General features: G+C 54.6%; 6 protein-coding genes across 6 annotated transcripts; 3 read left to right on the top strand and 3 right to left on the bottom strand.

Moving 5' to 3' along the window:
• Window positions 1-9,595: 9,595 nt before the first annotated feature.
• On the top strand, window positions 9,596-9,940 carry BGZ61DRAFT_482260 (uncharacterized protein; the record flags this gene model as incomplete). Its single annotated transcript, XM_046249375.1, has 1 exon — window positions 9,596-9,940. One exon carries the CDS (start codon window positions 9,596-9,598, stop codon window positions 9,938-9,940), a length of 345 nt encoding a protein of 114 aa, XP_046099559.1.
• A 1,641-nt stretch (window positions 9,941-11,581) lies between these two features.
• Window positions 11,582-13,327, top strand: BGZ61DRAFT_536584 (uncharacterized protein; the record flags this gene model as incomplete). Its single annotated transcript, XM_046254424.1, has 4 exons — window positions 11,582-11,937; window positions 12,123-12,414; window positions 12,492-12,724; window positions 12,775-13,327. 4 exons carry the CDS (start codon window positions 11,582-11,584, stop codon window positions 13,325-13,327), a joined length of 1,434 nt encoding a protein of 477 aa, XP_046099558.1.
• Window positions 13,328-13,507: 180 nt separating this feature from the next.
• Window positions 13,508-14,520, bottom strand: BGZ61DRAFT_458627 (mitochondrial ribosomal protein subunit L20-domain-containing protein). Its single transcript, XM_046246787.1, has one exon. The coding sequence runs from the start codon at window positions 14,342-14,344 to the stop codon at window positions 13,718-13,720; it is 627 nt and encodes a 208-aa protein (XP_046099557.1). The 5' UTR covers window positions 14,345-14,520; the 3' UTR covers window positions 13,508-13,717.
• BGZ61DRAFT_555286 (uncharacterized protein) lies at window positions 14,485-15,406 on the bottom strand (the record flags this gene model as incomplete). The annotated part of the gene is made up of 2 exons (XM_046255615.1): window positions 14,485-15,030; window positions 15,146-15,406. The coding sequence occupies 2 exons, from the start codon at window positions 15,404-15,406 to the stop codon at window positions 14,806-14,808; spliced, it is 486 nt and encodes a 161-aa protein (XP_046099556.1). The 3' UTR covers window positions 14,485-14,805.
• Window positions 15,407-17,182: 1,776 nt separating this feature from the next.
• BGZ61DRAFT_361964 (uncharacterized protein) lies at window positions 17,183-18,325 on the top strand (the record flags this gene model as incomplete). Its single annotated transcript, XM_046241318.1, has 1 exon — window positions 17,183-18,325. The coding sequence occupies one exon, from the start codon at window positions 17,183-17,185 to the stop codon at window positions 18,323-18,325; it is 1,143 nt and encodes a 380-aa protein (XP_046099555.1).
• A 2,576-nt stretch (window positions 18,326-20,901) lies between these two features.
• BGZ61DRAFT_482255 (uncharacterized protein) lies at window positions 20,902-21,759 on the bottom strand (the record flags this gene model as incomplete). Its single annotated transcript, XM_046249374.1, has 1 exon — window positions 20,902-21,759. The coding sequence occupies one exon, from the start codon at window positions 21,757-21,759 to the stop codon at window positions 20,902-20,904; it is 858 nt and encodes a 285-aa protein (XP_046099554.1).
• Window positions 21,760-23,395: the final 1,636 nt, after the last annotated feature.

The following is a 23,395-nucleotide window of genomic DNA, read 5'->3' as shown; positions in this document are numbered from 1 at the left end:
ATAGGAGGGAGGCCGAATGAACGGGACGACATCACGAGATGATCAGCTCAAGGTCAGCCGTGGCGGCGGGTTGGCCACTGACAGCAGCGAAGACCATAGTAGAGGCCAGAGGTTGCGTTGCCTTGTGGAGGCGTTTGCTTCACATTCGGGCCTGCGACGGGCCTGTGAAACGGCAAAGCGACCCTGAGTCGTCATGTTTTAGGCGGACTGGCCACGATGAAACGGGACCCTGGCTCCTCCTGTTCTGTTTTTGGCCTCTGTTAGGGGAGATCCTTGGCGCTGGCCCGTGTCTTTACTGGTCTCTGGTGTTGATGAGACGAAGCTCGGGCGTTCAGCTGTAGCATGCGTAGTGCTGAGGCGTTAGTCATCGCGAGTTTCCCGTGATGGTTGGTTTGTTGACCGTGTGGTCGCTGACGCACCCCGGCTCCTCCGTCGTGCGACTTGGGGAACACTTGCCCCTGGGAATATTATGCATATTCTCAGATCCCTGCGCACACGGCGACAACTTTGCTCCTCGCAACCTCTGGCTCGCAACCTCGCTGCAACCGCCCACCCGATTCTCCGACCCAGAGCCCCACGCGCGCCCCGAGGCTCAGAAACAAACCACGGCAATCAATCGAGCCAGCAATCTTAGCCAGGAGCATCGACTTAAGCCAAACGGACGCCAGTGCGCTCCTTGATTGGCTGCCCGTCTGGAAGCCCCGTCTGTGTGCGACTGTCAACGGCGATGCTCAAACACCACGCCGGAGCTTTCTCCTCGCCTCCCCTTCTAGCGGTTGATCTACGCCCATGGCATGTGCAAATCCGGGATCCGATCGTCTCTCGACTGATGGCCGTGATTGCTCCCACCAGAATGGCTCTATCGGTTTACCCGGGACGACATGGGATGAGTGCCTCCGGGCCACCGTCCGAAGCGAATTGCCGTGGCCAGATGACCGTCCAACTCTGAAGCCAGAGTCCAACCCATCAACACCTGCTCTCATCGTACATCTGGCGACTTAACCTACCGTGGCCAATACTGCACCGTTCCCACCGCCTACCCGTGAGGATCCTCCCCGGACAACCACCCCCATGTGGCCCGATCTCACAACCTTGCCCCGTCCCGACGCCCACTTTTCCGAGAGCTCGTCTCGTCTATACTACGTACTATGTAGTAGTCGACTAACTATAGCTCGAGCGATATGGCCTCTCGCTCTACTACGCAGCAATTACCCTCTCTGCCTTGTTCCTCCTGTTCCTCCTCCTGCTCCTCCTTGTTCCTCCTCCACCCCTAGTGGGCCAGTGGGGTGTGTCCATCTTGGCGACGACGACCACTTCCATGCCGTCTCATGTTCAGGACGCCTCAATAAACTCCGATCCATGACAGGGGAGTCTACCACGGCGCCTTACGTCGTCGCGGCCAGTGCTTGCGATGTGCCATTCCGTACCATGCCGTGCTGCGGCTCGTTAATGTTTCCCTGTCGGATCCTACCAGATTCTGCCAGTGCCAGAGTCCTTTAAGACGCTGCGTCGTTCCCCGGCTTCGTCTTGTTCTTTCCTTTCACTTCACTCCTCTTCGTCTCTCCCTTTACCCTCCCATCCCATTCGTTTCTGTTCGCCCTCTTGGGTTTGTTCTTGTCACTCTCTAAGGTGCTCGGTCGCCTTCTTTCAACCGGCTTTTTTTCATTCGTTGCTCTTTGATAGAGCCTTTTCACTCCTTCTTTTCACCACCAAACACTTCCATCACCAACTTATCACCAACTTCCGAACCCTTCGCAACAATGTGGTCCCGATACACCCTTGCAGCTCTTGCGCTGCAATCCTTCGCCCAGAAGGCTTCCGCCGGCGTCGTCGCCCCTCGAGATGTTACACTTACACGAACTGTCACTCGTGATAGCTTCAATGGCTCGACGGCGGTAGTCGACACGGAGACCATTGTGCCCACCGTCCTGACCTCCATTATCGATGGTACCACCCTCTTTGTCGAGAGCACCATCACCATCGACTGCACCAAGTGTGATGCTGCCGCCAGCAGCAAGACCGCCACTCTCTCACAGGCTGATCAAGCTACCACCACCGAGGAGTCCTCCGGTTCTGCCACCACCGCCGCCGATGATGACGACGAGGAGTGCCCTACCGACACCGACGACGATTTTGATCTCACCACCGCCACCCCTGAGGGATCCGCTGCTTCTTCTGCTCTCGCTGAGGGAACCTCTTCTGCCGCTTCTTTCTCTGGTAATGTCACCGAGGTAGGAGCCACTGCTTCTTCTGCTCTTGCCGAGGGAACCTCTTCCGCCGCTTCTGCTTCCGCTTCTGCTTCTTTCTCTGGTAATGTCACCGAGGTCGGAGCTACTGCTTCTTCTGCTCTCGGCGAGGAGACCACCTCCACCGTCCTCGGCGATGCCACTGGTGCCGGTTCTTCCGCTGCTGCTGCTTCTTCCTCTGCCGCTGCTTCTTCCGCTGCCGCTGAGTTCACTTCCAAGTCTATCATCCTCTCCACCGGCTACACCAGCGTCGCCTCTACCCAGGCGGGCATCTTCACCAACTCCTCCACCGGCTATGCCCTCCCCACTGGCACTTCCGGCGGCGAGTCAGGAGATGGCGGCATAGTTATCACTCAAACTGTCACCCGCGATGGCACCGTGGAAACGGAAGTTTCCACAGTCACCGAGACCATCTCTCAGCCCGTGATCATCATCATTCGCCAGGTCACCGTCTTTACTTTCACATATGCCATTGGTGCCAACTGCCCCATTGTCAAGCCTGATAGCTCCAACTCCGGCAGCTACATTGTTGGTGAGGGCTCCGACGCTGAGTCTCACACTGAGATTGGCTCCGCTTGCAACGCTGCTTGCTACAAGCAGTTCTCGTCCTGCACTTCTGCTTCCGGCAAGAACTTCGATGTCCAGGACTGCAAGGACCAGCTCAGCGCCTGCTTGGGCTCTGCCGCTACCCACACCACCGACACCGAGGCCAGCACCGTCACCCAGAGCGTTGTCCTGCCCCCTGATGCCACTGACGGCGCTGAGTCCTCTTACATCACCAACGGCGGCGTTGTCATTAGCACCGTCACGCTCACAGTTGGCGAGGTTTGCACAGTCGGCACCGGCGGTGTTAGCATTGTCACGGTCACCAACCTCCCTGCTGAGACCACTGCTTCCTCTGCTCTTGGCGTCGCTACCACCGAGAGCGCCGTCATGGTTGAAACTACCCAGGGCATCACTGTGAGCTACGTCGACGAGCAGGGCTCCACTGTCACCAGCATTACCACTCTTGTTATCACAGTACCTTGCACCAAGTGCGCTGCCGGCACTACCACTGCTGTTGAGGGTAGCCAGACTGGCGAGACCGTTGTTCTGACCGAGTCCACCGTCACTCTTCCCGCTACCGGTACTCAGTCTACTGGAGAGATTAGCGTTGTCACGTTGACCCGAACCGTCTCCAACGGCGGTGCCGAGGAGTCTAGTGTTGTTACTGGCAGCCAGACTGGGGAGACTGTTGTTCTGACTGAGTCAACCGTCACTCTTCCCGCTACCGGTACTCAGACGACTGGTGAGATTAGCGTTGTCACGCTGACCCGAACTGTCCCCAATGGCGGTGGCGAGGAGTCCAGCGTTGTTATTGGCACCGAGACTGGCGAGACTGCCATTGCGAGCGCTACCAGCTCCAGCTCTGGCGAAGAGACCTCCCACATCAGTGTTGTCACTCTCACAAACACAGTTACTAACGGCAACGGTGACTCAACAGTTGTCGTGTCGGAGTCGACTTTCACTCTTCCGGCTACAGGTGTTGAGACCGGCCCCTATGGCACCGGCGTTCAGCAGACCAAGAGCATCCAGACTGGCGAGACCATTGTTGATTCCACCGCCATTGCTGGAACCGAAACTGGCCAGACTGTCGCTGAATCCACCGGTACTGCCATCACCATCCCTGCCTCTGTTGGCACCACTGCCTCCAGCGCTCTCGCTGGCGCTACCAGCGTCGGCGGAAGCCTGACTAGTGTGACCGGCGATGTGACCACTAGCCTGATCACCATGAGCGCCTCTGGCACAACCAGCATTTACACCATGACTCTGTCTGGCAGCTACCCTGCCGGATCTGGCACTGGAGTCTATGAGGTCCCTGGAACTGTTGCTACCTCCGAGGCTGCGGCTGAGACCGAGACCGCCGTCGTTGGTACCCAGACCGGTGCAGGCGGCGCCTTCTCGACCAGCTACGTCACAATGACCGTCTCTCCCACTTGCGGCGGCTGCTCTGCTGAGGAGACGGTCATCACGGTCACCGTTGATTCCCCTGCTGGAGCCACTGAGTCATCTGCTCTTGCAGGCACTGCTACCCGCCTTGTTTCCACCAACTATGTTACGGTTACCATGGGCGGATCCACTGGAGTCATCAGCATGACCTTGACGGGTCCTGGAGCCGCTGAAACCGTTACTGTTGGCGGCGGAGACAAGACGGTCACCGTTGACGGAGGCAAGGCTTCAACCGTGTACATCACTGCAGGAAGCGACAAGACGGTCACAGTCGGAGGCAAGACTGAGACTGTTTATCAGACTGGAGGACAGACGACCACCGTCTACGAGACTGGAGTTAAGACGGCAACCATCACAAAGACCGGCGAAGCTTCGACGGTAACAATCACTCGGGACTGCGAGAATGGCAACTGCAGCGTCCGAGGCGAGACAGCTTCCGGCAGTGGCGAGACCGCTACAGGTGGCGATGTCAAGACTGTCACTGTTATTGGCGGTGGCGGCTCCGAGACTGCGGTCGCGGTCACGGTCACCGAGACAGAGACCTCAGTCCAGACTATCACCTCATGCCCCGTCTCTGACGCGGCTGCGGCTACTACTCTCGCTACCGCCACGAGCAAGGCTCCCGCAACTGTCTATGTCACCCAGACAGTTAACCAGCGTGCAGAAAACACTGCTGCTTCCAAGTGGCGCCGCCTGATCGGCTTCTAAGCCATGTCAGCCAAGTTGACAGAAGAACGATAAAACGAAATGACAACCCCAAGGCGTCAAGATCAAAAGGAAAGAACATATTCTGATTTTCAGAGAACGATATTTGATTGATTGTTGAGTTTGCAATGCGTAGCTGCTTGAGTCTGGGACCAAGTTGCCGGACGCAATTCGCAGTGGTGGAATAGGGATTTTTAAGGGGGGGAGGGGAGTCGTTCCATTTGTTTTTTCATGTGCATGATGAGTTCCCGTATAGCATTAGCCATGATCGCTTTTGAATTGAGAGACCTGTTGGACCACGAACTTATTTCTTCTATCCCCACCCGCGTGAATAACTGCTTCGGAGTACTAACAGCCCGTGTCTGCGAGCATAAGTCTTTACAGACACAATTATTGGTTGATCTTTGATCACATATTGAGTATTGCTATTCGCGCAGGTATAAATCCATTCCAATCCACTCATAGAAATTTAATAGGAATGCCTCGTCATCAGGAGTTTCCCAAAGGCAGGGGATTTAACTCTTATGTGCCTGGGCCGCCTTGATAATAGCATGGCTCGCCTCTCTGAGACAATAAACAGTGGTAATGCAATATCAAAGCCAGGAGATTTAGGGAATACACTCGCATCAACGACTCTTAAGCCATCGGTGCCCCAAACCTTGAAGTTGGAATCAAGGATAGCCTTTGGGTCGTCATCAGGACCGATAGGACCGGCACACGAGGCGTGATGACCCTAAGCCTCATCCTTGAGGAACTGCTTAACATCCTGCTCGCCGGTGGTATTTTTGCCCGGCCAGACCTCATAAAAGCTTCCACCAAAAGGGATAAGATCAGCGGGAGGGTTGATGTATCTAAAGATGAACAAATTACATGGCTGTCGGGTAATTAAAACGTCCTGGCGTTAGCTGTCGTAGTGAAGCCAAGACGGAATTCCTCATTAGCGGCAAGAGAAAGAGCGAAAACGTGCAGACTTTGCGATCTACTAGTAGGTAATAGTGAAGTTTAAGTGTTGGAATTAACAGCAGATCTGGATCCAGACTTGGGCTTTTGCAAGGGAAAATAATGTGGCGTGAACTTCCGGGCCTTGGGATATGTGGCGGGAAAGATCTCAAACCCCCAAGATTCCTCGGCGAATCAACCCGGTTACGGGATCTTTCTCGGTATAATTGGATTGGCGGTTTATTTGTTTCATGTTCATTAGGACTTTTGTCTGGCATATTGCCATTGAAGTCAGTGACATGCTGGACGCGAATCGAATACGGCCACAGGACAAGTAAAGTGAGCTTACGAACCTCAGTCAGGATATGTGATAGTCATCTGGCGGCATTACTGCGCCTGTCTACATCTCAATTCTACCAAGCCATCTCTTGAGCTACTATCTGCCTACTCATCTTTACACTGCCTGATAGAGCTTGTCGCTCTTAAAAGGGCAGTGGGTCGCACAATGTCTGTCGCTAGTCTTAGTCTGAGATGTGTTCCTGTCGTCGCTGGAACTCTACTCCAACCCATTGAAGTTTTGACTCTCACGTCTTAACCCTCTCTTAATGCAGGCGCTAACGCCGCCGTTCCCGTGAGAGCCATGGTCGAAGGACTATCAGTTTAGTAGATGTCTATGACAGGAAAATATCCGGCGTGGTCCCCCGGGTCGAATTAGGAAGATAATATAAACGGTTGGCTTGGAGAGCAGCCTCTCGGTTTCGAGCATCGCCCCGTCCTGTCCACGTAGGAAACTAACACAAATACGGCAACGACATAATGATGAAGAATAACTCACAGTATGGTAGACTCTCGGTTGGTGAGTCATGTGTGGCAGCGCACTTACAACACAGTATGCAAAAACTGGCCGCATGCTCGTTAAATGTGCTGAATGAGCGGTGGCGGTTGAGGCACTACCTTGCATCACTCTATGAGAAAGGGAGATGACTTAATCTTAGCCACCTTGGAACTGTCAGCAGCGGCAATTTAAACACACTTAGAGATGCTTGCGGTGATGAAGAAAATGCCTACAGTTGACTCACTCATGAATGTGCATTCCGGCAGGGGATCAGGTGTATACATTGGATGACTGGAGCGACACTCGCTAAAAGTAACTGTCCGACACAGGGATCGGTGTGGAAGATGCCGGGGTGTTGAAGCATAAGGGACAGGTGAATCAACAAGCAATGGAATGGGGACGAGTTTGTGCTCATATGGCTTTTTTCATGCGCGGTAAATAAGACCCGAGTGTGAAATAGGAGGAAGCCAGCCGAAACCCAACCCTTCCATATCCAACCAGTTTACCCTTTCCCGAAACACTCAGCATTCGCCGTCCTACTTAACCAGATTTAAGATTTTAGGGATGACCCAGACTGCAAGCTCGACAACGGCGCCTGTGTCACTACAGAGGACCCCCGGTAGCCCATTATCAAATCACTCTAATGTAGTCTTTCGGAATAAATAACCCGTTTCGTGGAGATCAGGAAATCCGTTTCTGGTGCTAAGTGCTCCAGATGAGCGCACTCTGTGACAAGCGGTTTAGAAAAAGGCCACCTGAGGGCGAGCTAGAGACATGGCACTTCCCGATGTAGGTTTTGGAGAAAGGAACTGGGCAGCCAAGAGTTGACGCCGAAGCATCATGTATTTGCAAAGCGGCTCCCAATTTACCGCCAAGTAATCCTTTGACGCCATCGAAGTTGCAGAAGAACAAACCACTTAAGCAGGGCTATTCGATGGATTGTTGAAACGCAGCAACTCCCTCTCGGCCAAGACGACTGAACGGAAGCCATCCACGCACTATCACTTCGCTGGGTTAGGGGTAGGACCCCGAGAGCGGGTAATCTGCTCCATCATTAATGATGCAAAAGGGGCGGACAACGAGAAAATTGCCGAGTGCCCGAGAGCGAGAAGGAAGTCGTGAGCTGAGAGGTAAGAGACGTGTTAGGTGATCGGCCAGATGGAAGACCTGAGATATCCTTAGCTATATTAAGCCTGTAAACTCTTATTCTGAAGCTCGGGACCTAAAATCTACCTCTTTTCTCCGTGAGTGTTAACCTTAGGACCTAATAATCTTGCTATTATTTTTCCTATGTGATTATTTACTCTGTTATTGTGACAGAAGAAAAGACCTAATGTCAGCTACTTGGCAGCGTGCCTCTCACCATGTAATACAATACGCTTCTCTCTGCCCTAATTAAAACTCTCCACCCTGCGTAGTTTGTTCTTGTTTGAGGTTGCCTCTCGAACCCTTGGTGCTCGTTTACTACTTTGTTGCCTCTTAGTTGTACTGGTTGAGATTTCCTCCGCGATGAAACGAAGCTTGTTGTACACACCACGTCACACTCGACAAGCCGCGCTGCCATCAATTTAAACATGGGGCTTGTCCTGTCTGACTCACCGATCATCTGCCGCCTCGCACCAGTCATAGGCTCTGTGAAGTCATAATTTTAACCGACTGGTCTAACATCTGGCAACATTCCTATGTAATAAGCAAACGAGCCATGTTATTTTGCTTGGTCGTAGTGATTAACTGGAAATCTGCGCCACAACATATTCAAGAGCAGAAGGTCGTACTTCAATACGAAGTAGTCTACAGCTAGCAAACTGCGGAGTCTGTATCAGGGGTAGCTTGCAGCCCGCACATAACTTCAGGACAAATAAATCCGCTTGCGAGCTGACTGTGAGCCGCTGGCAGGACTTGACTCACCTCTAGATTACTTAAATACCCCTCTAGATGACCTAGAATTCTCCTTTTCATTTCATACCTTTCATCCTTGATATATAACACCAGAAATTAGAGTGTGTCCACACAGAGCCACCCACACCCGCGACCTATTGGCACCGTTGTTCCCGTCAGTATGACACGAGGCCACTACGGTAGCTGATATCGACGCCACATTGCTTCCCCTCTTCACTCTCCAGAGTCCAACTGCATCTAGAAGATCGGGAAACGCGACGTCGGCGAGTCGAGCTTCTTCGTCGCACTTGTTAGGGTTATATATCCACTTGGTAAGCTCGGCTCGAGTTTCATCTGGATTTGTTACTGACTTCCCCTCAGCTATTTCGCGACACGGGACAACTTGTCCACACTAGGTGCTTATATACAAACTCCGCGACGCCATTACGGAGCTCCTGTATGTGATATGGGAGAGCGCTCATGACATTGTAAGTGGGGGACTGCGGGCTCTATTGGGCACCAACTAACTTCGACTAGGGGCAACTGGAACAGGCAGAGGCTGGAGCCCTCGGGGGCACCTTGACATCACGAAATGTCGTCCCTGGGTGTGCCGCCCAACAACTGTTAACTCCGACCCTCGGCCCCGCTGGCTATCCCAAGGAGCAGCTATCCAGAAAGTCAGAGAGCAGAGACTGATAGAGGGTCGAGGTGGGAATGGCACTGCGAATTTTTTGCGACCAAGGCATCAATACAGCATCAGGGAGGGTGAAATCGCCCCATGTGTCATCGACGAAAGAGACCCGGCGCAATCAAAGCTATTCTCGACTATCAACGATGAAGATATAGTAGAAGCGAAACGACCCTTGCCACTCAAATATATACCACGGAAGCGCTTTCGAAAGTCGGTGGCGATCAATATCGGCGAGCTCTTCGCATTTGCTGAGAGGACCAAAGAGAAGGTCGGCAGGTCACGCACAACACGATATTGCCCGACGGGAGCGACATGACGACCTACATGCAGCAGCAGGTGGAGTCGGACGCCGTCACGGAGTACGCACAGAAACATCCAGAGGACCTGGACGGCCTCTTCCTCCGGATGCGGCAACAATATGCGCTCGAGATGCGCATGAATGCGATCCAACCCAAGCCCAACCAGAATCTAGACACCCTCTGCGATCATTATCAGCTTAGGGATAGGGTTAGGGATCTTTGCGTTAAACCATCAGTTCAACCCTTACATCTCCAATTTGCCATGTGGCATTATGAACAGGTTTCTCCAGGTATGAGGACGCCCATTGTGGTCCACGAGGCTGGACGCATCTCGGAGAATGCATCTCTCATTTTCTAGCGGTCTATTATTAGCATCATCCCAAATGATGATGGGCGATGGCGATTAGATTAGAAATTTCGAGGACCCCGAGACCGGACCTTCAAGCTTCAAGTCGGCTCCTCGCAGCTCCAAGTCCCGCGGTTATCAACACAGACTTGTCAGCAGTACGTAACAGAAAAGAAGAGAAAAGGGGCCGGTCATCAATTCCTCCAGGTGAGCCAATTTCCGTCGCCAAATGGACGGCCTTCACCTCAGCTCAGCAATGGAAAGCTACGACGAAAATCTGCGACGGTTCCCATGACGCGCCCGGCGCGTGGGGCACAGGCTGCACGCCCTGGAACGCTGCATGCGGCTAGCGATTCCCCGGGGTCGCCTGGCCGTTTTCTCCCAGTGGACGTTCGGCGTGTTAGTGGGGGGAAGCGGCGTCACAACAGGTCACAGGGCTGCCTCAAGCAAACGAGCTCAGGGCACGAGAGGGCGTCACCGCCGGGACGGAGCGGCGGTGGTGGCATGGTTTGCGGTGGACGACGGCCTAGACCCGCTAGAGATGTGGTTGTCGTGAGGGCTGGAATGGAAAACGAGCGCGGGAGTTGTTGAGCTGTTGCATGGTTGCTGCATGTGGTTGATGATGCAGCTTCGTGCGTGGCTCCACAGGCGCAGAAGCTGCGTGGAAAAGGGACAGAAGACAGGGAGGGACTCGACGGAGGGGCGGAGCTCGATGATGATGGCTGAGTCGGGAGCCGGGACGACGGAAGCTCCAGGTTCGTCAGGTTCGTGTTTGGAAGGGATCGTAGGTTGTAGTAGTGAAAGTCAGTCTGAACATGGAGCTTGCCTCTGAGCCTCTGAGCCTCTGACGCTAGCATTATCGCAATCGCAATCGCCATCCGTCCAACCCCCCCCTCCTCCTCGATCCAGTCCATAGCATCTCAGTGACGTGCCCGTTTAGTGATTCATCATCCACTGTCTTCCATCCATTGTCCATTATCCCTCCTCCAAAACATCTCCTCGTCGGCTTCGGCCCAAGTATCCCCTGTTCCCCTGTCCTACCGCGTCCCGTCCTGTCCCGTCCGGCCTCCAATGACACTCACGATCTCGCCCTCGCCCTCGTAAATCCCCTCTCGTCCGTCAGCGCGCCCTCCTTCTCCTCACTCTCCTCACGCTTTCCCCCTCCATCATCGTTCGTTTTCCCCCTCATCTCAGGCTTTCCCATCCCCGTTTCACAAGCCAATTCCCTGCACTGTTCCTGTCCCGTCCCTTTGCCCCATTTTCCCTCCATCCCCAGTTTTTTAAATCAACTCCCGGCTCCTTCTGGCCTGGCTTCTTTCCTGCATCCATCCTCCGCGCGAATCTCCCACGCTTGTCCAACTCTAGTCTGCTTGCTTGCCTGCCAAGAGTCGAACAGCGAGCAGAGACTGGACATTTATCCCGTCTTTACGTACCAAGTATCCGCCCATCCAAAGCCCCGGACCTACTCAGGTCCCAGCCGCTTACCGCTTACCGGCCTCATCCCGCCCCGCGCTGCCCTCGACCGCCGGGCTACATCGGCCGAGCCTCGGACGCCGGACGCCCCGACGACGCCCCGACCCATCGCGTGCTTATCAGATCCTGGGGCTGGACGTCTCGTGTGGGTAACAAGCCGGCTGCTCAACCGAAAAAGCTATGGCGCGTTTTGTGGATTTGGACGACGACGACGACGCCGGTCCCATCGTTGTTGGCCCTGGCCCTGGCCATGAAGCTCAACAGGCGCATTCTTATGCTGGCCAAACGCCGGCCCCCATGCCGATGCCGGGCCAGCTACATCATAACCACTTTCATGACAACGACCCCCAGCAACTCCAGCTACGCCAGCAACAGCAGGAACACCAGCATCAGTTGCTGCTCAAGAAGCTTCAGCTACTTTCTGCCAACGGACGGAATGGACATTGGCCCGACGGCTACTACACACCAGAACCAAAAGCCACCATGGACACTGCAACTTTCCGCAGCTCCGCCACCGACGCCCTGGGGTGCTATCCGTATGTTTTTACTCTCTCTCCTATTCCCTCATATCCCATCTGTTCCAATTCATCGTACTTGTCAATCCTCAATGGTCCCGTGTCACAAGAATGCCTCGTCATGGGACCTATGGGACGAACCCCAACGGCTCACCTACCTGACGTTGAAATCATCCCGTGTTAACCTGTGTCTTTTTTCTCAACAGCATCGTCATTGCAATCGCTTCCTCAATCGATCTCAATACACTCGACTCCCTCTCTCGCACCTGCCGCCTCGTCCACCATGGCCTTCTCCAATATCGCAGCATCCTCCTGTCTTCCACCCTGCGCTGTTGCAATGAGACCGTTGCGGTCGATCCTGCCGAGACATTTCGGTACCGCGCTCGAGCCGGCAACTGGTTCTATATGGAAGATGGGCGCAACTATAGCGGCAAGTCTGGCGACTGCGCGCGCGACATGGTCGGCGAGTGTCGTCGTTGCAGCCAAGTGATTTGTAGGGTGAGTGAATCCCCACCAAAAAGCATCCTACCAGGAGAATGCAGAATTAGAGATTGATTGCTGACATGCGACTTTAGAACTGTGCAATTAAGCCCCCAGCACCAATAGCGTTGCGCGAGAGACACAGGAGACTATGTAAGGGCTGTGTACATGCCCCCATCGCTACCTTGGCCAAGCCTCCCCTCGACGCGGCCCTGCCATTGACTTCAGAAGCCGTCCAGCGAGCTGTCTGCAAGTGCGAGGACGAGGGAGTATGGCTATGCCAGCCCTGCGGGCGAAGTATTCGTGGCGCCGATCATGAATACCAACGGTACGTCCTATTCAGACCCTTGCAAAACGTATCGACTAACACCAATATAGCATCTGGCGCTGGCGCAACCAGTATGGCGAGATCCTCGGGGGCCTCGGCACCGGCATTGGTGATGGTGACCGCGGTGTCATCTGCGGCCGCGAAGCTGATTGCTGCCGCGCCAAGGAGCGTGAGCAGCAGCTAGATTGCGACGCCGAGGACGCCCGAGACGGCAATGTGATTGCAACGCCGATACCAGCGACAATGGCCCCTGTCGACGCCCTGATCGACTCGCTGCGCCTGTCCCACGAGCGCACGCCGTCTCCACAGCTGGGGCCAGGCTACAACCGCCACGAGATCGAGGGCATCGGCGGCATCGTGAAGCGCAAGCGTGTGCGCATGGTGCGTGTCGGCGCGTGTGTCCCGGAATGGGACGACGAGCGTGGCATCGGTGCCCGAATCCTTGGCCGCGAGGTCCGAGGTGCTCGACGGAGTTGGTGTGGTTGGTGTTGGCGTGTTGTTCCTGGAGACAAGGACCTCGGAAATGCTCCTGAGTCGTCCTCGTCATCTTCTGCAGGAGGCAGTAGTCGAAGGACTTCAACGTCGAACTCGGTGTCAGGCTGAAGTTAACGTCGAACTCTGCATATCATTAGGATTTGGGTTGGTTCATCTGTTTGGGTTATGGATATAACAGGCATTTCTGGCATATTTGAATGGCGATGGTAATGATCATGTGGAAGATGAAAGGTCCCAGGGATCATAAGCCTAAACACAAGGCCTAGGACATAGGGGTAAAATACAAAAGGCTGTTTTGATGTATTTAGGAGTTCTTGGTATAGGCAGTTATACAATGACTTGAGCCAGCCGACCATTTTAAGCCCCCGGACAGATGACCATCCTTGTCTCTCGCTCCAACTCCGAATAATCCTACATGTTGCGTCAGATGGTCTCGTTTGTATACAGGTCTGTGACTCGGTCGTAATGGTACACCTTTTGGTGTTTCCGTGTTCTCCGTTACAGCTCTCCCCGGTACAGCATATCTGTCCTCCTCTTGCGGTCTTCCCTGGCCTTGGTTCGGATGTGACCCCACCTGCCCTCTCTTCGCTCGGACTTGTCCTTGAGGGCCTTCAGGTACTCCGCGGGCGCAGGAGCAGCCATTCGTACGAAGACGGATGAGCATTGGAATTTTTCGGCCAGAGCATATGAGGTCCACTTAAAGGGATCTTCATTGCGGAGGCGCTTCATCTCCTTGATTTCCTCAGCGCCGAGGTGGTAGGAGGGGGTTCGTCGCTTGTATTGAACCTCCTTGGGAAGTTCAGACACCTTCTTGGGAGCGGCGGGGGAGTCTGCGATGTGGCGGAGGCGGGTGAAGGCGGCGCGGCGAGCGTCATTGCTGGGGAGGAAAAGGAAGGGTGTATGTTCAGGCGAAGCCTCGGAGGAGGGAGGGTTGTAGATGATGGAGTCCTCGGCGGGGAAGGCGGTCTGGCGATTGGGGAGGAAGGAGTCGTGGGCGGCGATTTTGAGGGAGCGCTTCGTCCGTGCTGTCGTCTTGTGTCCTCGGACGGGAATGAGGGGGAGGGTCGTCGCACGAGTGGTGTTCAGCAGCCGGGCAGCTGGACGGGCGAGAGCTCGGAACTCCATTGTGGCCGATGGAACGATTGTCGCGTGATGTCGTGGGGAGGGAGGTGATGGTGTGAGGAATGCGGGAGATTGATTAAGAGAGGTTTGTTTTAGCCGGGCAAACCTCCTTCACCCAGCGTTGGTGAGTGGCCGCGTGAATTGACAGATCGTACGGTCTGGGGATGGACCTCGCGATCACTTCCAAATTGAGGATCTGAAGTTTCTGTCTCGAGGTCCGCTTACCTAATTCGAAGGGTTACATAATCGGCTCAGCCCACAGATCAAGTCACGTTGGAAATCACATGATCAGTCACGAGCGTTATCGGCTAGCTCGGGATCGGCGGCCCGATGACGTCGGCATGCCGGGGTCCAGCCGCGCCCAAAGTGTGAGCCCCTCTGTGGCTTCCATTAGCCCCTCGGTGGCTTTTTCATCCCAAGCACCAAGCTTCACCTGTGACGAGGTCCATGTTTCAAGATGTCGGTCAAGAGCCGATCAGATCCTCCCGGGGATGCGGGAACACGTTTCTGGACCCTGGGACCCCTTTGCTCGGTGGCGAATTGATAGGGGTTGGTTCCGGGCCTATCAGAAGCTTCTGTATCCGCAGCATGAATGAGGGGGAGGAGATCCAATCACGGCCAGTGTGATGTCGTGTTAGATGGTGCCTTTTGTTGGCTCCTGGCGTGGCCTCCAAGGTCAAAAGGGCAGCCTAAAGGAGTTTAAGCAGGGAAGTTTCCCCTCCTTTCTCAGCGTGTTCTGGTCGAGGCCGTGGATCCCACCCTATTTAGGGATGCTGTGATATGTTGTGTCATATCGTGCCTTACTGTAATTAGTGGGACAGGCTGGGAGCGTGATGTCAAGCGCTTGGGAAAAGGTGTTGTCACGAGGGCATTGTCGGTAGTGGGGTCATCACCGGCTTCATCGAGGGATGAGGAGAGGGGGAAGGAGATGAAGAAGATCAGGCCCTTTTTGAGGCATCCGATTACCAAGTTGGGTGATGCATGGTGCCTTGTTCTCCAAGCCGAGACCGACACAGAGGGAGATATGGAGTGACAGCTCAAAACACCAGGTTGGCAATCGGGCATGACGAATGCAACCCGATCTCAGCCCATCCGAGTCCCGTCCTATCACCCCAAATTTTCTCAAGTAAAAGGCTCCATCTGTGTGATTACCAGTTTCTTTTTCTGCTGCGCCTTGCATTTATCAGGCAAGCTCGATCAGATTGTGTCCCGGGGGGACCGTGGTCGGTCCGTGACTTGCATGTACTTACATCACATACGGCACTATGCATGCAGCAATCAATGCATCTCCCTTTGATGCTGGCTCACTCGCACTGATGCCGGGCACTCCCACTGCAAGGTGCGACAATGTAATTGCTCCTCTCCACAATGCCACGGACGGCCATGGCGCAGCCAACCAACGTCGCAAAGGGCGATGCAAAACACCAAGGCAATCCCCGAGTCGCGACGGGCCGGTTTAATTGTTTTGCGCGTCTCAGATGAGGTCAACTGGTATCCTTCCTCGCTGCGCCGGCAACAGCCCAACCACACCAAAGCACCCAGCAAGCGGCCAAAACCTAAATAGAAAAATGGCAAGGAAAAAAGGGGACCGAATCGTGGCGCCCGCGGCCGTCGTCCCGTCAGTCTCGTGCCCACCAGGATTTTCTGTAGTTGACTTGTGAACGGGACGTCTGCCGGTGGGCGGCTGTTCGTTGATTAATACCCGCTGGCCCCGTGCCTTGGTTTGCAGTCATCGGTGTGCTGATCTTGTTCCTGCACAGCGCTCACAGCACCTACTGCACGCTCACAGCACTCACTGCCCTCGACGGCACAGCACTGTCCTCGGCCAAAGATCTGGCGCTTCGCTCCCTTTACAGCCACACACAAACTCGCACACCATCTGCCCTCTGCCCTCTGCCCTCTGCCCTCTGCTGACATCTAATCCCTCTTGTGAATCCTTCTTTTTATTGTCCAGCTGCATGTCCGGCAGCTATTTCTCCGCCCCTTCCTTCCACTCCTTCTCCCTCCTTCCCCCTCTCCCTTCTGCCCAGCAGGCAGACATTGATCCTGCCCACCAACCCTGTCAACACTGCCCCAAGCCCAAGCGACAACAGCCAACACGCCAACACCCACTTACGAACTCTCCCACTCCCCCTTGACTTGGGATATTTGATCGTCGCCCTTTGCGCTATCTGCCGACGTCATCCTCAAGCGCCGAGTCTCCTTCCCTCGACTTCCACTTCTACTTCCACTTCCAAGTCCCCCACGCAGGGCTGTCACCTCGACCCACAGCTTCGAGTCGTCGACCTCTGCTCACCACGCGCCCTACGACCCATCCTGTTGCGTCACTTCTACCTCAAGTGGCCCCTCCACGAGACCCCAGCCCAGAAAACAAGACCAGACGGCGGCAGAGCGGACAACGGCACAGCCGTGATTAGTTGGATCCTAATAACTAGCGCTGGTCACAGCGGGTCTGGTGCGTGTTGAATCGGGAGCTACGGACGGTCGTCCAGTCCCAGGTATGTGCTGTGTTCAATATTGCCCACTTCCAGCTTCAATGTCTCCCCTTCCAAGGGCGGCAGCGAATAGCGGCCGGTCATGCACGGCGAACCGTGTTGCACGCCCTGGCTGTGATATTTTTATTTCCCTCCCCGCCGCCTTGCTTTTTGGTCCAGCCCAGCCCTGCTGATGACCTGGCTTCGTCTCGCTTCCATGCCAACTTCATTCCGAGGGCACGGTGACTAACAGCTTGGCTCGCTCCCAGAAAACTACTACTCAAACCTCCGGCTTCCCTCTCCTCCATCCGTCCTCGAAAAAGGCAGCTGCTACCGAATCCAGTAGCCATCCACCCTGACCCTCATCATGAGTTTCGCCGAACCAACAACTGTCGCCCCGGGTGGCCGATACGCCGAGGCCATCCTGGCCGAGGAGCGGTTGAACAATGCGACCCCACGAGCTAGTGACTTCATGGACGACGAAGACAGCCTTACAGAGGATTCCAAGAAGGAAGCGAAAAGCAAGAAGCGTAGCTTGTTCGGATTCGGGAAGAAGAAGACCCCCACCACCAAGAAGTCTACGGACGCCTCGAAATCCGATACTCGATCGCAGTCGCCGCCAAACTCAAACTCGGCCACCACAAGCCCGCCTACCCTGTCCCGCGATGCGTCGAAGCTCTCTGCTACTCAGTCTTCAACCTGGGCCACCCAAGGAGAGCAATCATTCGTCTTGCCCTCGTCCCCCAGCCGCGGGTTCAGCGGCTCCCCACGCCTTTCATCGCCTGCCACCTCGCAGATTTTCGAGCGCGATGTCCAGGAAAGCACTATCCTGAGCCCCAATTCCCCGGCGATCCCCACACATATTCAGACCGAAAACTATATCCCCTCGGTTCTCGATGATGCTTCTGAGGCCATCACAAACCGGGAGCTTGACCCGGACACGGTAGAGATTGTGACGCACAGCTCGCATCAGCCCGCCGCTGTGACGATCAACCAGTACGACCAAACGGCTAGCGAATGGGCCGCAGAACTCGCTTCTTTTGCTGATCGAGATACTGGCTTGACCGATAATGCCTCCAACTATGGGTCCCTGGACTCCTCTGACGTTCGTCGATTATCCTTCATCTCGTTTGCCGATGTCGTACAAGCCGAGCATGGGTCTCATTCAGCAGTTCCTGGATCCCGCGACAGCATCCATCTGGTAGGGCTTACATCTCTCCCTGCGGCAGTAAACCGATCACCCTCACCCATCCGATCACCCGTGTCAAGCCAGGGACCCGAAACCAGCCCTCCCACAAGCAACCCAGGGAGCATGAAGGGCCTCGAGCTGAGCCCCCGCCGTAAACCCCTGGGTAGCCCGACGAGCATTACCAACCTCAACATCAGCGTCCCTGGTGGTGATCTTAACATTGAGACCATGAGCCAGGCCTTGAGACGGACAGGTAGTGCCGATCTCAGCAATGTCCGAAGTATCCCTACAAGCCCGATCGAGTCATCGATTCTCCGCTGAGGGAATAGTGTGAGATGGCATGAATCCCACGGCAGAAAGAACGATGACCATACGGCAAAGACAATATTTATATTGGCTGTTCACTTCACTTCGATTTACTTCACTTCATTCACAATGCACCTCATATTGGGTCATATTTTGACAAGGGTTTGAGCACGGGGGACTCTGGAATTTGGTAATTCGGAGTTGGAAGACAAGTTTACTGGCGTCAAAGCTGTTTTACGTGCGCTTCGGGGATCAAGCACAATTTATTGTCTGTTTTTGTCACTTTTGGAAGCTGAAGTTATCTCCTCGTGAAAGTCAGCATTTCTTTTTGGTTTGCTGTCTTATCTTGTTCCCTAAATCCATTTCTAATGTCGCCAGAGAAGATTCATGGGAGATCGGGTGGTATGGATGATTGATATTTCCGAACGCGTTTTTATAAGTCGGGAGCAGCGGAGATAAAGCAAGGCGCAGGCAAGGAGCACAAGACAAGAACGACTAAGTTGTGATTTGTGGCGCATGAAGGATATCACATCAAGGGATCCCTTGTTGCGGAAACTAGTACGAATACCAATTCTCCGTTTACAAAGACAACGTTCGGTTTCGCATCTCTCACATTAACTGCACGGAGTCGGCGTCGGCGTCGGTGTCGGCGTCGGCGCGATAAGCGGGTACTGAGACGAGTGGCACAGAAGGGCCGCGGAGCACAGGTTGGCCCACCCTGTGGTGCAGTAGGGTGCAGTAGTCTCAGACTTTTGACAATTTCAGAGGAAAAAAAACTCCAAGCAAAGTCAGACACGTCTGCATGATGCCTCGAAGAGCATTGTCGCCGGTGGATCCGCGGGCGTGCGCGAATCCCCGAATGGTCTTCCGGCCGGGACTGGGGTTTGAGTCTTGGGCGTTGCCGAGATTGGGAGGGACCTCGTCTCGAGTCAAGGGCGAGACCACTAAAGGGCCCTGGAGCCTGTATTCATAGTCCCTGCGCATCAGGACACATTTGAGTCTTGACACCCAGCCCAGTGTCTGCGGTCCCCGGGTTAGCATTCACGAGCGAGGGAATGAGATGAATGACAGGATTTAGAGTCTCAGTAGACGGACGACTAATTAAGACATGCAGGGACGTGAACCGAGACTGGCCCAGGATGAGACGAAGATGATAGGATGGATGAAATTTAATCGTGGTTCACGGTGTATGAGAAGGCAGATAGTACGGGGTACAGTACGCGGGAGTCTAGAAGTTGTGGAACAAAAGGTGTTTCGCATGAGGATGTCGACATAGGCACGAGCAAGGGAATCAGTCGTTGATGAGATAGTCATGCCAGCAATGATGTGCGGTGTGCGTCTTGCTGGGCCAGGCGACGGGGTAATTGTCCAGGAGCTCCCCCACAAGCAAGGCCACGAATGAATGCCCAGACATGGAGCAGGATCCCTGTTCTAAAAGACCAGACGGAAACATTTGCCACGGCTAGGAAGAAGGCTAAAGCTAAGGATTTATAAGTACATCCCCTGCTCGACCTTGTTTCTATCGCCTGGGGTTGCCAATACCGCGCCTACTGCGTACAGACCATCAAACATGGTTGCCGGCCGGTCCCCTTGCAGACGGTACTAAGCACGACAGCCCATGCACCTCCGTCATACAATATCACACACAGATCCAGGGATTTGCGGGCTGGATTGTGTTCAAAACCGGGAACAGGACATCATGGAAAAAGTAAGTAATTTACCCTCTAATAAAAAGCAAACACGGCCAAGATGCAACCCCCTGCCCTGGAGATACTGGTCCGCTAAGCCGTTGGCACATGGCTGCTCCTCCCACGGGGACGCGGCCACAGGTGTCAAAATTCTGGCTCGACTGGGCGCACGTGGAAAGTGGGACGGAGAATTAAAACACGGTGGGATTGCGGCGAGGAGCCAACACGTCTCCAGCGAGCTGGGTATGAAGCTCTGGGGATCGCCATTCACTCGGGTCCATAAGTTATCGTGAGATGCAAGAACAAACCAAAGAGCCGCAGCAATCACAACCCGTCAGCAGGCGTGCAGAGGGAACATGAATGAACTGTCACCTTTTTTCTTCTTCTCGCTATTTGCTTTTTGTCATCTGCTGACGCTCGTCAGGCGGAGAGTGTGAGATGTGAGTGATTGAAACTAGCACCGTTGGGGCTTCCGGAAATGCGCAACCGGATGGGACTAGGAGTTTGGGGTCCTCAGCGGCCGCAGAAGCTTCTTTGGCTTCTTCATCATGGCCGATGTGCCGTCTTGGGGCCTTTCCCCGCCCTTGTTCGTCGAAAGAATTCGCCAGGGCCTGGGTTAATTACGTAGGCCTGGTTTACCGAGTACGTAGTATGTAGTATCCGTCCGCTGGATAAGCTGGGGTGCTTGACTTGGCCAGACTTCGTTGCTGGTGGAGGCTTCTCGCAGCCTGGGAAAGCTTATCTGGGAAGATTCAGCGGTATCAGCATCAGCAATGAGGTCTTACGGGAAAATCTTGGACATGTCACCGTCCCCGCTGCCATGCGGTTGCGCAACGCCCGCTAGTTTGAATACCTGACTTATGCCGGCTTCCTGCAATGCATGCCCTTTTATTGTCTTATAGATCAAGGGGCAAAGACATCTTTTGCGTTGATCTTAAGCTCAATATCAACGGGCTCACATTCCCCCTTGTACCAATCCAGGACAGCTACAATATTATCAAAGATCTCCGTGCCAAACTGGCCCTGTGCAGCCACATAGCGCCAAGACCAACCTTCGCTCTCGTCCTTAAGCCGACTGTAAATCACATAGACACCAGACTCACCTCCCTCACCAGACAGCCATCCCCCTGCTATATCATAATCACGCATCTCATCATACTCATCCGTCTCATCATACCCCATCTCATCAAGGATGGCCTCTCCTGTCATAACCCTCTGCTGAATCGATTCATAAGTCTCTAAGACACCCTCTGATCCCCAGCCTACCCAGAAAATAAGGCGCTCCGATACATCACGAAGCATGGACCAGCCATGCCCCTCAAGGCCGTCAACGTGCTGCATCAGGATCTCAAAATCGGGAGGCAACGTCCACTGTCCAGTAGGACACTCGAGATGTCCGAGACCCTCGAGGATGGCCGATCGATACATCTCGCGCTTGGCGGCCCGCCATTCTGGGTCGGCATTCACCGTCGTACCATCGAGGGAGACTTGACTTGAAATAAGGTCCCAGTGCTCAAGGACGTCATACGGACGCTTAATGGGCGGCTGAGTATTACCCTCAGGCAAGGCGATGAGGCGGCTAAGATATTTAAAGCGCCGTTCCTCTTCTTCTTCGATCGTCACCCTAGAGTAGGTCTTTTTTAGACGGGCTTCTTCCACCACTGGAAGTATCCTCAGCATAGCGCGGTGGGTGACCTCGGCAATATGTGTACGGTATCTGGCAAGGGCGGCCAGGATATCCGATTCAGTGGGCTGAGCCATTGTGTGTGTGTGTGTGTGTGTGTGTGATAAAGTGAGCTAACAAGCAGGCTGAATGGCATTGATGGAGGTGTAAGATGGAGATGGAGGAGAAAAAAAAAAGAGGCGGCTCCGCTTGGAAGAGCGATTTAGGTGCACTCACTGCAAATCTGGTGATAAATCTATTTTACAATTCCTAAAGTTCCTCTGTTTACGTGCTGCTCATGAGCTTTACCCATCACCCATCCATCAACCGCTATCCTGAGTATTGGCATGCCCAGCATTGTACTACTCCGTACGTACTTCGTAGACTCTAATAACCGGATGCTATTTCCAACATTACACCCCCACTCTAGACGGAAGACACAACCTGGACACGCCACCCACTCGCGCCCGCTGCTTATCCCGCTCAATTAGCAACCCAAATCTCCGTCTGGCTCGCCAGCAATAAGTAATGGTTGGCCACCATCACACCTAACGTCAAAGTCTAGCTGGCTAGACGGTGGGGAAGTCATTGCGCACCGACACTACGGAGGACTGGCGGCCTGTAAGGAGGGTCCTGAGCTAAGGGGGAGCGAGGATCCCGTGTCAGCGGGCTGGTTTAGTGGGTTGGCTCAGGTTGGCTCGTGGAACGATGATGGAAACGGCGTCTGGTGTGCGAGGGACGTACAGTAGCTTGTGTCGAGGGTCAGGTGATAGCTCGATCGACTACTGTACGAAAGGGTTGTTAGTCCTGTTGGATTGGGGGAGCCGGCGCAATATCACGCCAGGTGCAGAGGGCATGACCTATGATGCGAGCGCGGTGCTGGGTCTCCGGGAAGATTCCCATGTCGGCTTGCCTCATTTCAACTCTTGCTTTCCTCTTTATCATTTATTCCCGCATTTCCAGGTCCCAGCCGAGGACGCTTCTAGTGTTTTCGGTTCGAGGTTAAACAGTGCCACAGACCACACGACACCTGGAGATCATCCCGGCCCCGGCGACGTTGAGATTGGATCGCTGGGTGCGCCCTGACGTCCCCTGGCCCCTGGCTCGGAACCCCGTAAAAGAGAACCGACTGTCGCGCAGAGACAGGCGATCACCCCCTGGAAGGATTGGAAGTGCTGGGAAACAGCAAGGCTAGGGATGGAGGGTACCTGACCCGATATTGTATGAAACCGAGATATTCCAGACATGGTCGTGACGGCAGCCTTGTCTTGTCCTCGACATCTCTCGTCTAGGTGTCTAGGTACGGCTTGGCGTGCGGGCCTCACAACCCGTGCCGTTGCGGGCGGCTATCTCTCCTACTAGAGTTGGTCCCTACTACGGGCGGAAGTCAGGCACGGGTAGCTCCGTCTAGAACTCGTAGGCAGGAACCTTCTGCTTCAGGGCTCGTCTTAGCGGCTGCTGGCCCAGAGGTAGCGGCGGAAGCTCCATTGGCTCCACCAAGCACTAAAGTCGAGCCGGCGGGCTTTCGTCCAAGCTCTTCATAGCCTTTGGGGCTTCCTGGGGCTCGCCAGACGTGCTACGTGCTACGTAAGTGGTAGGCTTCTAGTAGGGCCAAGGGCCAAGGGCTAAGGGCCAAGGGAGCGGGGGGCTTTGAGGGCTTGTTGGGGCCAGTGGGTTATGGTGGGTTATGGGGGCATGGGAGAGAGCCCTGGAAAGCTCTCCACTTGTCGTGCC

Source organism: Ilyonectria robusta (assembly GCF_021365365.1).
Source record: "Ilyonectria robusta strain PMI_751 chromosome Unknown BGZ61scaffold_21, whole genome shotgun sequence".
NCBI lineage: Eukaryota > Fungi > Ascomycota > Sordariomycetes > Hypocreales > Nectriaceae > Ilyonectria > Ilyonectria robusta.
This window is presented reverse-complemented; position numbering and strand designations above follow the sequence as displayed.

Excerpts from the sequence above, each read along its gene's own strand:
- BGZ61DRAFT_458627 (XM_046246787.1), bottom strand. The coding sequence starts at position 14,344 with ATGGAGTTCCGAGCTCTCGCCCGTCCAGCTGCCCGGCTGCTGAACACC.